At 44.1% G+C, this 12,605-nt stretch overlaps 1 protein-coding gene across 5 annotated transcripts in view; it reads right to left on the reverse strand.

Moving 5' to 3' along the window:
* Positions 1-198: 198 nt before the first annotated feature.
* Positions 199-12,605, reverse strand: part of nexmifb (neurite extension and migration factor b) — a 51,314-nt gene continuing 38,907 nt past the window's right edge. For 2 of the 5 annotated variants that reach the window (XM_085172583.1, XM_085172570.1), the window contains exons 3-4: positions 3,561-7,755; positions 199-3,015 (exon numbers count right to left, since the gene is read on the reverse strand). In XM_085172583.1, the coding sequence (XP_085028709.1) occupies positions 2,766-3,015; positions 3,561-7,755 (4,445 nt within the window). In that variant the 3' untranslated portion in view covers positions 199-2,765. Of the gene's footprint in view, positions 3,016-3,470; positions 7,756-12,605 lie in introns of those variants that run through there. The other 3 variants (XM_085172601.1, XM_085172592.1, XR_014876059.1) reach the window with 2 other exon arrangements.

Raw genomic sequence — 12,605 nt, forward strand, 5'->3', positions numbered from 1 at the left:
GCATTCAAAATCTTAATTTCAATTAAAATAAGATTTAATTAACCTACTGGAGTGAAGAGTAGCTAGCGAAGCTAGTAAAACCTAGCAGATAAGCTAGAGAAGCTAACAGAGAATTGTAAATTTACTCCATATAACGTAGCTCATTTTTAAAAGCAATAAGTGGGTGGTAAAAAACACAACCCAACTCTCTTCAGAAAGCAGCATTCAAAATCTTATTTTAATTTGTATATTTACTCCATAAACATTATTACAAAACTCAGCAAGTTACCAATATTACATTATCACCATACAGGCTTGATCACAAATATTTAAAACCTTTGCAACAGTTACAACAAAACAAAAAAAACAAAATAATACTCAAATAATTTACATGAAAATCTATAAAACAGCAAATTGTTCACAAATTATATTTTTTTCCAAGTTTTCATTTTTTTTCTTTGCTTATTTGTGTTTTGCACAGTAACACAACACTCTCACAACAAGATCATGGTCTTATTACAAAACTCCCAACAAAATGTAAATATTTCTAGTTTTCTGTTGATACTTTCATATTTTGGTTTTTAAAACCAGAAACTTGTCATTGTATATCCTTTCCACTGCCCATAGAGGCGCATAAAAGGTTACTCACACACACAAATACTTCACAGCACTTTCTAAGAAAAATATACACTTACAAAATATGTTACAAATTGGCACACAAAAAATATACAAGATTTTGTAGTGTCAAGAGTTCATTAAGATTCCTTCTGGTAACAACTCTAGACAGTATATATAAAGCTCGGTAATCTTTTAATGAAAAGAGCAAAAGTAATTCCAATCAGTGTCAAAGAATCATGAAGTGAATACATCAAACATAACATTATAATATACATTCATAAAGAGGGTTAGGAACCTAATCTATTTTGCATTTCTTTTTTTTTTCATTAACACTGGTGAAATGAAACATAACAAAAAATGAAAATCAAAAAATCAAAACTGAACCGTAAAGAAAAGAAAACAATTGTCAGCTTTCTTAGCACCATTAACATGAGGCAGCTCAACAGTGGCACATTTTAAAAACAAACCGAAAAAAAAGAAAGAAAGAAAATTATGAACTCAGAGAAGTACATTCAATTTGACAATAGGCAGAAATGAGAGAAGGCAGACTAAATGGGCTTGCAGCCCATGTGGAGCTTCCCATCAGCAGCTTGTCTTGGTCCTAACCCTGATACACTATAGAAAAGAAACAAAGGATCATGGCAGAGAGGAGAGAGAGAAAAAAAAAGAGACACAGAAAGATTGATTACGATTCTTGCCGTATGCAAGCAATCAATTAATATAACCTGTGTGTCAGAACTGCCATATCCACTGTGACAAGGCCTGTTTTAAAATCAATCAATCAGTCAATCAGTTTGTCCGTACATCTCCATGCAGTCTCATGTAATTACTGCTAAAAATGATAACATTGTTTAAAAGACAGTGAAAATAATTTCACATATTTCTACACAATATACTAAGTGTTTGATTGGATCTGCATTTCTCCTGAAATTCGTTTAGTGTATAAAATCAAAGCGATTTTATTACTGATTAAGCGTGATTGTATGGTTCATTTTTAAGTGGCTTTCTAGATGTTTATTTCAGAGCTGTGAGGTAGTGAATGAGCCCAAAGTAATTTAAAAGCAATGGCCTGTGAATACGCTGGATCAGATAGACGCAATATATATAATATATATTTCTTTTCAATTTGTGCCTGTATTTAGCCTTAAATTTCTGGTCACAATATTTTCTGCCAGAATTCTGACCCATGAATCAGGACAGTCAATGATGTAAAATGAAGTAGAATGAAAAGAAAGAAACATTATGGACATTATGGGAAATATGAGCTAAATAATCAGACTGAAATACGGCAGCGCCATGAAATAAATTACATGAGAATGTCAAGAAAAGTTACTGTTTAAATTACCATTTTTTTTTTCAGGTAAGATAGAAGTAAAAATTCCACATGGAGTGAATGCAAAGACATGCTTTCCTTCATTTACAAGATTACTGTTTCTATTTGTACTGAAAACTGCTTTCACGTTCACATTGACTGCAATAATGTCCATTCGCGACTGATGTGCGCATCAGAATCTCTACTGCCTTAAATTTCCAGTACAAACAGCTTTTCGGTGAGGCACAGCCCCAAATGACAAATCATCTTCTTGCTTACCCTCAGACATCTGCGCTACACTCTTCTTGGTCCAGAGAAAGCTCATTTGAACATCTCTCTCTCTTTTTTTTTTCATCTCCTTCCTCTACAGTAGCCTTCAGAGCAGATCTCCCCTTTGCCTCTCTTTTGTTGCTTCTCAGTGCCAGGCGATGTTGAGGTAAATTGAATTTGGCAAACAAAGTGGGGGGAAACGAGGAGAATTCAGAGTCTTTCTGATTTGGTTTAGTGAGTGGTGGTGTACCACTGCCAGCTGTTGGTGCCTTTCATCAGAGAAGAGAGAGAAAAGTCTCAAATAAAGAATTCCTGTAGTTGCAAGTCTCTGTAAGGAGTCTCCAACCCGAGCAGCCAATATCCCAATGGATAGAAAAGAGGAACAGCCAATATTCACACATATATAAGAGGTCATTTACACAGCATTGTTACTTTTGGCACAATGATTTTAAGATTATAATTATCTTTTTTTCTTTTTTTTTCTTTTTTCTTTTTTGCAAATATTGCATGTCCCTGTACAACAACATTGACAAAAATACTCTGAGGGTGGAGCTTTTATGAATTTGCAAGGCGTAAAAATGTTAATTTAGATAACCAGTTCCTCTAAACTCCAGAAGAAGAAAACAAAAACTTGACAAAAGGAAAGGGGGAGCCATTCCAACTTTGAGGGGGGGGGGGGGGGGGGAAAGACAGTGTCTGATATGTCATCAATACAAAATGGTCCCATCTCGTATTTAAGATGTCTCGGGCTTAAATTGGGCTCATTTATTGAAGGTTTCCCTCTTGAAATGAGCCAGGCAGTGTATGACGGACAGCAACAACAGGACATCCATATTCTGCATACAAAAACAGATGAGGAGGAGGGGTGCGTAGATGTCACTCAATGCATTTATGTATATAGCTACATCTTTAGGGAAAAGGGAAATAAATATGTAATTCAGGGAAGCTAGTTCTGCTGAGAAAATACAAAAACAAAGTTCCTCAAAAAGGCGACAGAACTTTTTTCAAGGCTTATTTCTCTTTTTCAGACAAAAATCAAACAAAAAAGGAAAGAAAAAAAAACGACTATAAGAAGAACAAACAAAGCAGAAACAACAAAAGCAAGAAAAATGCAGCCATGGTCGTTTCAAATCTCAATCAAGCTTGACACAATCACTCAATAGGTAGTTTGCAAAGTACAAGAAGTTTCTCATGCAGATATTAATTTCCTCTTCAGGGGGTTAAAAGGAAGTGGGAGTAGTCAGGGGGGAAACGTAGAACTCATGCAGCTCTGGCATAGCGTCAGTGTAGGTATGTTTGGGAGGGAGGGCTGAGCAGGTAGTGGGGGAAAGTGAGAGGGGGAGGGGAGGGGGTACAACAGCAGCTGATAACAAAATATTACCTCAGTTTCTCAAAAGAGGTCATCAGTGCTATGTCCTTATTTGGGTCTCTCTCAGCTCGCTTCCCCTTCAGTGTCTCAATCCGAGGGAACTTTGCACTCGTCTTGTGGCGGTACAGCTTTTTGTGAGCAGGCCCGGGGTTAATAAAGTTGGGTTTATCAAACATGTTACAGCCTAGAGCAAGTTGAGGGAACAAAGGATGAGAGGGGTTGAATTTGGCCTGGTTTTTGCCTCCTTTCCCCCCTGCCTTTCTGCCTCTCCCAGCCCCTGTGAGCACAGCTCCTTTTTTCTTCAGGTCAGCCTCAGTACCTGCCAAGATTTTGAGGGTCTTTAGGTTGAGACTGTTGGCCTCAGAGGGCATGCAGGCCTCCGACATGGGGTTCCAGAGTGGCTCAATGGAGGCCATCATAAACCTTTGGACCTCAGCCATGCCAGAGACAATGTTGGACAGAATATTGGAGGGCTCCTCAAATTCTCTCTGGTCATCCCCCACCAGGCTGTTACTCTCTGACCATCCGGTGCCGGGCCAGTCCCCAGTGCTGCTACTGTCAGTCAGGCCTGTGCCACCTGCCTGGTTCTTTGCTGCTTTACCCTCTAACATGGCCTTTATCTTTTTGGTGGAACGAGAGTTCTGTTTGGGAGTCTTGACCTTCTCTGACTTGGGGGCTCTCGGAGCCCGGACCTTCTTCGGGCTCTGTCCTCCTGCTGTTTGTTTGCAGCTGCCTTTCCTTTTTGACTTAATGCTTTTCGCCCCATTCTGTTCATCAAATTCTGTAGCTGCCATCTCTTTTTTATCTAAACCTAAGACATCTTGATTGTTGAAGTTGTGTAGCGGAAACTGGTTGTCCTCCACCGGGTATGCGCTTGCCGTGCGCTCCTGTTGCTGTATGACGTCACAGTTCCACTTTACCTCCCTATTGCAGTCCATGCTTATATCATTCACATCCTGGTATTCTCCAACATTCCCTGCCATCTTCATCTCACGCCCAACAACCTGAGGGGACAGATTTGGGGTCTCAGGGGGGGAAAGCTCTGAGAGTGATGAGTGCCTAAACTTGTCAGGGGTGAAGTTAGAGATATCCAGCAGATCTGAGGACTCCCTGAGTGGGGTAAGGGCATCCACACTCTGCTGAATCACCACTTTAGGACTGCAATGAGCTAAGAAGCTGTCTCGGCCCTCCTCCTCACCCTCTCGCTCACAAGACTTGAGGCTGAGTGAGCTGTAATTGCTGGAGGAGGCTGACAGAGAGCCCACTGAGTCATAGCTGATGAGCCTGCCATTGTCTGTGCACAGGGACCCTCGCTGGTATTGCACCTGGCCCTCCACGCAGGCAGACTGACACACTTGCAGATCTGCCCCGGGCTGCAGCCCAGACTCACTCAGGTAGCTCTTCTCATAAAGCAGCCTGTCAGCCTCAGGGCTCAGCTGGCTGTAGTTAGACACTGGCAGGCTGTCATTCAGGGGAACAGCAGCTGGGAAGTTGTTGGGTAAGATGGGAGTCTCGGGGGTCTCAGACCCAAAACTCTGGCTGTGACTTGCACAGAGCTGTGGGTGCCACATCTGGGGGAAGCTGGGGCAGTTCTGAGGAGACTGCTGGAGCTCGGACTCAGAGGGAGGCGAGAGGACGCAGCTCTGAGCGAGCTGCAGAGAAGAAAACTGTTTCTCCTCCAGGGACAGTCCAAGAGAATACTGCTGCCTAGAGGACTGCTGGGGGAAATAAGAGATAGCTGCTCCACCTGAGGAGTCTGTGGCATCTAACAGGGTCTGCAGGTAGCCCCCCGGGATGACAGGGACACCCGTCTCCACCTCCTCTGAGGAGGAGGCAGCTTTGTCAGGAGAGCAGGTGGATGAAACAAAGGGGAATTTCTCCTCAGCGGCTTGAGCGGTGGCGGTATTGTCAGAGAAATGTGGTTTGACTGTAGTTGAGCTAATGCCTGCCTCTTCTAACCCAGCAGTGGGGTCCTCAATCTGTGCCGCAGTGACACAGGCATCCGTTTCATTCGTCACGCTCCTCCCCTCCTCTCCTTCTGCCTCTTTTATTTTCTTGCTCCTCAGCCTGGCTTCGCTTTTGAATTTCCTTATCCTGACTGTTTTATTTCCTCCCAATCTCCTCCCCTCCCTCTCCTCCCTCTCCTGGGAGCGGCTCTTGGCTGTGACTGTGTGTGTGATGGAGTTTGTGTCTAATGTGACTGGGAGGCCTGGGGCTGCTATTATTCCTCCTACCGTGGGGGTGGCCTCTTCTTTAGTGACACCTCCCTGGCCCCGATCAGAGAGAGGGGAGGACTGTGCTGTTGCTGATTGCTCCACAGTGTGAATCCTCTGAACCTTAAGCCGGTTTGCAATCTTGTATTTCCTTTTGGGATGACTAGAATTAAAAGGGCGATGGTGGCGTCCGTTTAGATGAAAACCGCGTTGTTGTTTATCTCTGGCAGCCAGCTTAAGCTGTTCCTGTCTCTCTCTTTGCTTCTCCTGCCAGAAATGCTTCAGAGGAGCCAGTGTCTCATATTTGCTTACTGTGTCGGCATTTAAGCTCACAGTCGCATCCACAGGGTCCAGCTTGCCCAGTTTCACTGACATGAGTCTCTCTCCTTTAAACCTGTTGATGATGATGTACTTGATGACCACAGGTGGCTCTTTGCGGCAGGATTTCCGGCGTTTTTTGGGGCACCAGTCTACATCCTCCTCTTCTTTCTGACCAGCAGGGGCTTTCTCCTTTTTCTCCGCATTTTTCTCACTCTCAAGCGAGTCGACATCATATAAGTAATCATCGCTGTATCGAACCTTTCTTTTGGAACGCAAGCCATAGTTGAGAGGGTTCGAGGGACTGAGGAATCTCTTTGAGTGGCTCTTTTTAAACTTTCCCTCCTGCAGGGTGTCTGAGGACGAGCCAGTGCAGGAGCTGTCATCACTGAACTCCCCTGACTCCTCTGTGGAATTGAAGTCCATTAGGTAGCTGACTTTGGGAGTGGACATAGGCGAGCCGTGGGAACCATCAAGTGGACTCCTAGCACTGCAGTCCCCGGCCTTTCCTTCCTGTGCTCCCTCCAGGATCAGTTCATCAGTTTTGGGCTGAAGATCCTCCGCGGTTCTCCTCAACACTGCTGCTCCTTCCTCTTTCTTGGCACAGTTGGCCAGGACGCTGGGGAAGAAGTTGAACTGCGTCTCCTCCTGCAGAACATTTGTTTTTTCCCTCATGTTGTCCTGGAAAGACTCATAACGAATCTTGAGCGAACAGACATCACTGCTTAATGTCGAATCGTCGTCTTCATCGTCAAACAGATTGTCGACATCTTCCTCTGAGAAGAGGTTGACCGATAGTTCATTCTTAGAACAAAGGTCCAGCAGTTCCATCTTACTCTCACTGATAAAAGACTCAAAGTAGCCCCAGTCCTGGCTGGCGTTAGCCAGGAGAACTTCTTCTCCACTAACCTTGTCTAGTAACAGTCCTTCATACAAATTCTTAGCTGTTGCATCATCTTCGGGGTCATCGCAGTCCCCTGTTGTTTTGTTTGCATCCCCTCTCTTGCCCTCACCTGGGGCTTTTGGCAGAGGAAAGCTAAGTAGCTGGTCAGAGAGGAGCTGTTCTCCATAGTGACTCACTGCCTCCCCCGCGTGGCTCAGGCACTGAATGCTGATGTTGTTGATGTCAGAGAAGTCCTCTCGGCTCACATCCCCTATCCTTACACTTAGACCAGTCTCCGTGTCAGGGTTGGTGGTGGGGTCGTGGGGTGTGTTCTGGATGGCGTTAGGGTCAGTGGCATCACGTGTTTCAATGAAGCAGCCGAGGCAAGTTCGGTTAGGCTGAAGAAGACACTCCTCCGTCAGGCCAGACACAGTGCCAGGCTCCATCATTGTCGCTGATAGAGGGAGGGCAACGGGTAATGGAAGGGACGTTTTCTGGTTGTCTCCTGTCGGCGCCCAGGAGCTTACAGCTGGGCTAGAGAGTGATGAGGGAGCGGGCGTGTGGTGAAGATGGGGAACCACAGTTGGAGGGTCATTGGAGGAAGGGGCTACTGTTAGGCCCAGAGAGGGCTCAGTCCCAAGGGGCAAGGGGAGGGCTGGCGATGTAGGAGTGGTCCTCTGATGCGCTGGGCAGGCCTGTTGTGAAGTCTCTGCGGCAGGTGGAGGCGAGGACGGAGGGAGAGCAGCATCGACGAGCCCGCACAGACTCAGATCGCTACTCTGCTCACATAGCCCTGCAGGGGAAAAAGAGAAAAAAGATTTCAGCTCTTTGAAATGTAAGTGTGAAGTTAAATTACATTGTTTTTGTTCTTTTAGTTACTCCGACGTTTTTCTAAGCTGCTCAGACGCAATTAGTGTCAATTAACCCCCTAGAGCTCAAAATGTCATTTCATGATGCCAGCCTTAAACATTAATAATTCAGTTTTGGTTCCAGATTCAATAAGAGGTATTAGCAATGTCAACTTGGACAATTCCTTACTCATTACTTGCTTGATGTTCAAATGTGAAAGCCGAGACTCGGCGAGTAGCAACACAGCCATAAAGAAATCCCACCAAACTCTGAGAGCACTTAAAACAAAAAGAAGATCAAAGATGAAATGGAGTCACCTTTATGTAATGTTAGCATGCTGGCAAAAGTGAAAGATATACAGAGCTGCAAGAATTTTAACTAGCTTATTTGACAGAATAAAACGAGCAATTGTATCACATGCTTGCAGGTGACGATGCAAAGAGCCTGTTGTCGTTCCTGCCCGAGCAGTATATACGAGATCAAATTAATGCAGCCACCTTGCTTTATGTCCCCCACCTTGCAGTGTTTCTGTGCAGACGCAGATCTACTAGCTTTTAAGTAACAAGATACCATTAAATTACACAGACTAACCGAAACAATGACTCAAATGAAAGTAGATTTTGGTGATTTTCCACAGGTCACTTGTGACAATGTCTTAATCAGTCGAAGACATCCATCTGATGAGTAACAATCAAAACTCGCAGGAGTGGCTTGCAGCAGCAGGCAGATCGCTGTGTTTGCTCTGCATAATTAGATGACAGCAGCGGAGGCAGGTATGTACACATGGGACACGACAGGCCCATATGTTGGAGACTGTATAACCAATACCATCCACACCTGCCTCCCTCTACAATCCCAAGCTGCTGCCTTCCAGATATTCTTTAAAACGATGCCAGGGAGAGAAAAAAATAAATAAAATTGAAAACCCTAGCACAGCAATTAATGTGTTCACAGAGGTTAACTAGCAACAACCCCCATTTTAGAATGGATGCGCCTAATCATTATTGAGGTAGTGATAAATGCTTGAGGGGAAGACTGCTTAGCAAACCGTATTCAGCGTTGCTGTATTGGCGGTGAGTAAATCTTTGAATATGGATATGACTTGAGAGTGATTTAATGAGGTAATGAAATTTCTGAGAGCTGGTCTCTACGGGTCTGCGGCCTGCAGACACACCGGAGCAGCCACAGTGCTTACTAAAAGCATGCGACTACGGTACTGTCACTCTTAATGAAGAAAGCCTCTAGAGAAATATCCATCCTCTCATTCCCTCTCATCGTCAGAGAACTGTTATAGCAGCAACTCGTCAGAGGCTGCAGAAGCATCACAGCGAGGCGTTCGCCATCAGGTCCTCTCAGTCTGTGAGCCAAAATGACCTCAGAGCTAAAGCATGGGACTGACACATGTTCTCTGCGGAGAGTCATGACAGATACCCTTTTTCTTTATTTAAGATAGAATACTAGCAAATTTACACGGTCGCTTACTGTAAAGTGGAGGAATACAAAAGGAAACGCTTTCCATTCGTGAGCACACTTCATCTTGAATTACATGTAATACAAGACAAATATAAAGCAGAGATTAGTTATCGCTCGCCCTACAAAGGTGCGAAGCCACCGAAATGAGGAAGTTACAGGAAACGGGAAAGAGGTTATTAACTTCCTTCATCCCTCTGTGCTCACGTGTAACTTAAGCTGCCACCAAATATCGCCGAAAGATTGGTCAAAATTGCAGTGAAACATTAAACTCATATTGAGAAATGTGTTTCCTCGGGGTTTATAATGGATTAACAATCTATCCTGTCCAATGTGTGTGTGTGTGTGTTGTATGTGCTGAGCGGGGCAGAAAGTGTGTGTGTGTGTATGAGAGGGAGAGTGATAGAGTGTGAGTATTGGCTTGGGGGTATAGTGTTATCGGGAGGCCATCTGTCTCCAGCTGGACCATTAGCTCTTCAGCTGTTCAGAATGTGCCACAGATCAGTCAGTCAGACAGGTATACAAACACACACACACACACAAACACACACACACTGGGTCTTACAGCGATGACTGTAGCTGACAAATCAAGTTTGACATTTGGGGTCAAAGGGGGGATCGGCAGCTTCCTATTCACTGATATGGTACAACATAATGTTACTACAATATCTGAGCTGGCAAATGTAAACAAGATACGCATCCAAAATAGTCGCAGCTGCCAGAATTCAATATTTAGCTTACAGAAAGAGTAGCAAAAAAGAAAAAACAAGCTTTATACACTCTGAGATCCTCCAAGCACGGCTGTACTTTTCTAATGGTGTTATCGGGAGAGAAGCTCTTCGAATAGAAACTGAGGCTGGATGTGACATGGCTCATGCAATCTGGCGTGGACATTCACCACTGAGCATATGGAAGGACCCCGGCTGCTGGCAGGTGGTGGTGATCTTCTGATTCCCAACACTGCCAAGCCCAGCCATGCTAGACAGCCCGATCACTGCCAAACTAGACCAGACCAGACCAGTTAGCACTCGGAGCTCTCCGAGACACATCTCTTTTTCTAGCCATAACATTCGGGGCTTCGTCCACCTGAGGTAGGCCCAGGCTGCTTTATGCCAGGCAGCTCTGCACGGTAACAAGCCCATGCCGAGGGACACGGTCATGGACATGAGGGGAGAGACTAGTTGGCGCCTGTGTGCCTATCTATTAGTGTGTCAGATGCCACACGTGCGCATACACATGTATGCCTTTTTTCTCTTTAATTACATTCCAATTAGAGCTACATTATAAAGCAAAGAAAACAGAAAAGCCTAAGAATAACAGAAACACCTGTCACTGACATTAAATTAAATTCATGCATCTTCTCCAAAGGAATGGCCAAAGGAACACATTTTTCAGCTATCACAATACGACACACAATGCAAATGAAAACAGCTGACATGGCCTTTTCCCCTTTTGCGATGGCTTTTAGAAAGCATTCCTTTTCCCATCCCCCTTTTCATCCCTTCTTCCACCCTTTTTTCCTTCCAACTTCCTGCTTCTTATCCCCATTACATGGAGGCTTTTACAATCGTAAAATGCAGAGCTAGCCATTCTGCAGCTCAGCCACCCGGGGCGTTCAGTCATCCAGCTGGTAGGCCAGCCACAGAAGCCGCTTGCTCCATCTTCACTATATGACATTTTGTGAATGGTAGTGGGGATTGTGGTGGTGGTGGTGGTGGTGGGGGGGAATCAATCCGGCCAGTACAGGATGTTCGTAATAAGTGGTGAGTAACTGCGGCATGATTCATGGCCATCCTCCTCAAAGAACTGCCCTATTCCTGCTCAATGGAGCTGCTTTTACTCTCTCCTGTATTTTTTTTAATGCTCTCATTCCACCTCTCCTCGTCTCTCTTGCTCTCTTTTCCTCTTGCTGCCTCTCAAGGAGCAGGCAAGTGCTGGGGATAATCTGTCTCAGTTCCAACTGAGGCTGACCAGAGCTGAAACACAGAGATAAACCTCATCGAAGGATCAGTGGTGCTTGGTAGATAGAAACTATGGGGAGAAGTAGGCGGTGGGTGAATGACTGAATATGCACAGCAGCAGTAGGGCTTATTGTCCAGTAAAAAGGAAGAGATTGCACTGCTACCTGATTTCTTTTGAGTTAGTTTTAAAAAACATTTATTCAGCTAAAAGAAAAGTGACCCCATATTGTAATGGTTTACACATTCGCATAGCACTGAAAGCTCTCCAGTTTGATCCAGGAAAGAGACGCAGATCCCTTTGGGTTCCATCAGAAAAGGCATCTGGTGTAAAACAAAAATAAAAATTCTGCCAAATCAAACATGTGGAGCTAGCAACTGTGGAGACCCCTTGTGAATAAGGCAGCAGCAAAAAGTAGCTCATATACCTTTTAGAAGAAAACAATTGTAAACCCTTTGGAGATACCAGGATTTCTAAATTGATATGTGGTTGCAAAAAGTAAAAAAAAAACAAATTCCAACTGGACTAATTTATAAATAATTGTGTGTGTTTTTCATAGTGGACAGGGAACAAGTGAATTTAGCAAATTGTAAAACTTTCTCTCTTCTGGTGCCCTTGGTATGATCTTTGCAAGGAAAACTACAAAAGTTCTAAAATTCCTCGACTTGGACACAGTTATGCCCATCTTCATAACACTCCTCCTAAAGTCCTCTTAAAGTCCTGTGAAAGTTGGTTCTTTCTTCATGAGGGCAGAATTTGGCACTAACCACATGTTTGTCTTTATTTGGAGACAGGCTCGATTCCATCTCGCACTCCAACATCAAATTGCAGACGGTCTTTGGAGTCAGGTGTTCCTTAATCACAACATCTGACTCTCATCTGACTATCCCCCATAAGGGCGAGAAGTATACTGTGCACAGTTTGTACTTATTGAAATTCCCTTACTTTCAAAAATGCATGTTTTTGTGTGTTACTGATTAATCCTTACCCCATTAGACAACATCTAATGATGACTTTTGACACTTCAGTTTATATCAATAAAGATGTGGTTTGAAGACCGTTTTTTCAAGGGTAGCTGCATAGGCAGGGACCACCTTCACTAACTTCTTAGGAACCAACAAGTCATTGCATTATACAGGCAGGCCTGAAGTATGACAGAAACCACTCAGGTCAGACAGGAACTTCAAGGGTTACTCCTCGTAGGCTTTCAAGGGGTAAAGAGTTAAGTGAAACTATGTAGAGTAAATGAAGTTCAGACGACAATGCGCAGTGTAGAAATCTTAGCAGTTTCATTTGCAAGCATTTGCAACCTTTTTTCCTGCAAATATATAATTACTAATCAAGGTTTCGGTTTCTGAGATTTTG

Source organism: Neolamprologus multifasciatus, chromosome 2 (assembly GCF_963576455.1).
Source record: "Neolamprologus multifasciatus chromosome 2, fNeoMul1.2, whole genome shotgun sequence".
Taxonomy (NCBI): domain Eukaryota; kingdom Metazoa; phylum Chordata; class Actinopteri; order Cichliformes; family Cichlidae; genus Neolamprologus; species Neolamprologus multifasciatus.